Below are 3,569 nucleotides of genomic sequence, written 5' to 3'. Positions count from 1 at the left end.
ACCTATCATGCTATATTTGAATAATATAGTGTAGGACCATACCTATAAGGCATATTTATACTTTTCATTTTTCAAAATACCAAACAGATCACGCATTTTAGCCATTCCTCATTTCTCTCAATTTAACACTGTCTTTCATGCTCGGATTCAGTGAAAACAGCACCATCTGGTGGCCTGAAATATGTACTACAGCGTCTCCAGCGCTTTCGAACGGCAATGTCCGTGGCTGTACTCCTCCTTATTGGTGGAGTTGGACCATAGCCGTAGCGCCACTTCTGTGACGTCATAGAAGTGTTCAAATCTGGATCATTTGTATCAGATCCGTTGCAGCCTCTTTTTAAGAGATTTGGGTATGGAGGAAAATAGAGAGGGTTGTGTTTTCTGACACTTGGTGAGTTCCCTGGAACACCGGGGACACATATTCATGTATAAAAGACGTACAAAAGTGCATTTTGCATGATAGGTCACCTTTAAATAAAGCTGTAATTTAAATGGAAATAGAATGCTATGAATGAATTTTTGCATATAAACTATGAAATGTGAAATCAGAATATGTGCAGAAAGGAGTATGACTTTGTGTGCATTGTGTGAATAGTCTGATAGTGAAAGAATGAGGCAGAAAAGAAGATGTTGAGAGTAATTGATATTTATGTAGGTGTCCTGCGATGTTGGTGGTGGGAGACAACGCTCCGGCGGAGGAGGGCGTGGTGAGTCCTCCCTTTCTGCATGATGTTACCCCATGCTCTGAAACATCTCTTTCTGTCAGCATGGAGTCCCTCGAGCTATCTTCCTCCATTAGCTCTTTCACACTTTTCCTGGTTCTAATGGACTGTACACACGGTTCCGTCACGTGCTTCAACAGAGACACTTCCCATTCACTTTGAATGGGGTGACGTCACGCTTTGCCGAACTGCATTGTGGTTGCGTTGCTTCGCTTTGCCTCCGTTGCTCTCGCTGAAAGTTGTGAAGAGTTCAACTTCAAACGTTGACGGAAGCGCCAGCCAATCAAATCATATGCCAGTACAAGCGCTAGCCAATCAAACCGCGTGCTTTGTGTGTCCGGGGCGGGAGATTAATGTTATTGGTTGTTGGTCGTTAACCCCAAGCGCCAGATACACAAACCGCCAAGCATCAAAGGGGCGGAACCGTGTGTATTATACATAAAGGAAGACTAAAGCAAGCCCTCAGGAAGTAAGTGGACAATTGGAGCAAATGTTTGTCGTGGCCAGACCGCGGGACTACAACTCCTGTGTCAGTTTGTGATGCAATTGGGCCCAAAAAGCTTTTTTCCTATTGACTTACATTTATTAGAGATCGGCTAACTCAAATTGCCCTTATTATAATCATCAGGTGCTTAAAGTTGTAAATGCGCTAAAAGCTGAATTCAGAGTTATTCTCTCAGTTCATTTGACTGAGCCAGGGCCGGCCGATATGTGATTATTGGAGGCGGGGCTTAAGGTAAAAACAAGTGTGAATGATCAATGGCACTGTTTTTCAACCTTTTTGAGTTGCGGTACATTTTTTACATAAAACACATCACAACCAAAAAGTTAAACAAACACATTGATACAGTGTCAGAGCTGCCAACATACACGATTTTGGCGTAGCAGATACGATTTCCAGGCCCTAATTACGCCGCTACGCTTGACTTGAATATCCTACGCATTACCTAACAAATCGAAAAATGAATCGGTGAGCTGGCAGCCTCGTGCACGTGTTGACATCCAACCAGCACTAAAGCTCACATATAAGCCGTTTTATGATTCGTCCCTTGCGTTGGCAAAGAGCCAATAGGATCGGCTGTACTTCTTTTTTGTAATGCCCTCACTACTGTTACCAGGATGCTATGCTGTTTTGGCTCCCGCTGTTGATGAAGAATTCTATTCATGTAGACCAGTGCCGTGCGGTGAGGTTCGTAGCTGGCTTTCAGAGTCAGATAGGCCTATGTGAAAAATATGTGAAGTCAATAGAGTATATTAAAACATACCCGTACTTTTCGGACTATAAGCCGCGCCTTTTTTCCCATTTTTCGACGCTGCGGCTTATATAACGGTGCGGCTAATCTATGGATTTTTAAAGCTAACGGCCACCGCCTTTAACTCTATGGGCTCTATGGCCGGTCCGCGGACCCCCACCTTTAAGCGGCGGGTTCCAGCAGGAAAAGCTGGAGGTTCGGAAAAGAGTGAAGACAGGTAGCGCGCAAAGATAAAAGTGAACACGAGAGTGGTACGAGAGACAGCAACGAGAGCCAAGGACAGACAGACTTACGAGAGCGAGACATCGAATGCGAAGATCAGCTTTCGCTCACATCTCAGTCACAGCACTGGACCTATAGAAAAACCGCTGCCTCTAGATACATCTGCCGGTAGAAACTCGCGCTCGAGCAACGACCACCGTATTAAAATTCCTTGAAAGTTGAAACAGTCTCCTGTGTGCTCTGAAACACTATGTCGCGACCATGTTACAAGCTTTCACACGCACAAAAGAACAATGTCTGTAGCAATAATATTGCAAATCAACCTGCTAACACTTAGAATACTTATCAAATATGCAACCACTTGTTGTGACAATTAGAAATTAAAATTAAACAATCGGAAGAGAGCTTCCCTCAAAAGCCAATCGCACCATATTCTCCCACGGACAATCCCCTCTGTACGACCAAACGAACCCATTCTACAATCAGTAATTAAACCATTAACAAAGCACCTGCGACGAAAAACTTATAGCAATCAGTGCAGGAACCACTAACCAAACCAAATAATACTCACTGATAAGAACACCACTCATCCTCAATTTAGCGCTAGACACCATTTTTTATATTGATACTCTACTATATAAATATTAATAAAATATCCGAACACTTACAACGGAATTCCATATATTCAGCTGCGCCTAAATATAGTCCGAAACATTACAAATGTAATCCATCAAGCAGCATGCACATTGACACTGGTTGTATATTTCCATATACAATATCCAATCCAACTATACTAATTACGAAATACAATAGCGGAAAAACATTTAGTATCAACCGCTCTCCATCTAAATCGTTTAGGGTTAATTTAAGTAACTCTATCAAGACGCACTACGCATCAAATGCCACTAGCCGAACTAGATAAACTATAGCAATCCAAAAATACACCCAGACACTTTCAGCAGCAAGCACAGTTATAAATTCCAACTCAGCATCACCCCAAATACATTAAAAAAAAAGCATTAGTGAAGGTTCAAAGTGATCACACAACGGCAACGTATGCCAAAATAATGAAGTCTAAATGGATGACAGGACATATCAACACCACAACCATGATCCCACTTCGAGAACACACTCGATATCAATGCTTAACTCTTAGGATACCATTAAGGCGTAAAACGTACTGGTACGCGCCATTTCCATCAGTGCTTAACATGCATTTGCAATTGTAATATATTACAAGTGGCAGACTATCATCGGGTAAATCATTGATGGTTACATACTGTTTACAACTTAAATAATAATAATACGGTAACCATTCCAATAAACGAACACCCACTGACAACACAACCATCCAGAACATCTATGATAACAG

At 42.1% G+C, this 3,569-nt stretch overlaps 1 protein-coding gene across 1 annotated transcript in view; it reads left to right on the top strand.

Moving 5' to 3' along the window:
* Positions 1 to 884, top strand: part of LOC104955707 (protein NDRG4-like) — a 7,558-nt gene extending 6,674 nt beyond the window's left edge. Inside the window, exon 10 of the mRNA XM_010783094.1 lies at positions 656 to 884. Coding sequence (XP_010781396.1) covers positions 656 to 884 — 229 coding nt within the window. The remainder of the gene's footprint in view (positions 1 to 655) is intronic.
* Positions 885 to 3,569: the final 2,685 nt, after the last annotated feature.

This window comes from Notothenia coriiceps, unplaced genomic scaffold (assembly GCF_000735185.1).
Source record: "Notothenia coriiceps isolate Sejong01 unplaced genomic scaffold, NC01 NC01_scaffold00024668, whole genome shotgun sequence".
Lineage (NCBI taxonomy): Eukaryota > Metazoa > Chordata > Actinopteri > Perciformes > Nototheniidae > Notothenia > Notothenia coriiceps.
This window is presented reverse-complemented; position numbering and strand designations above follow the sequence as displayed.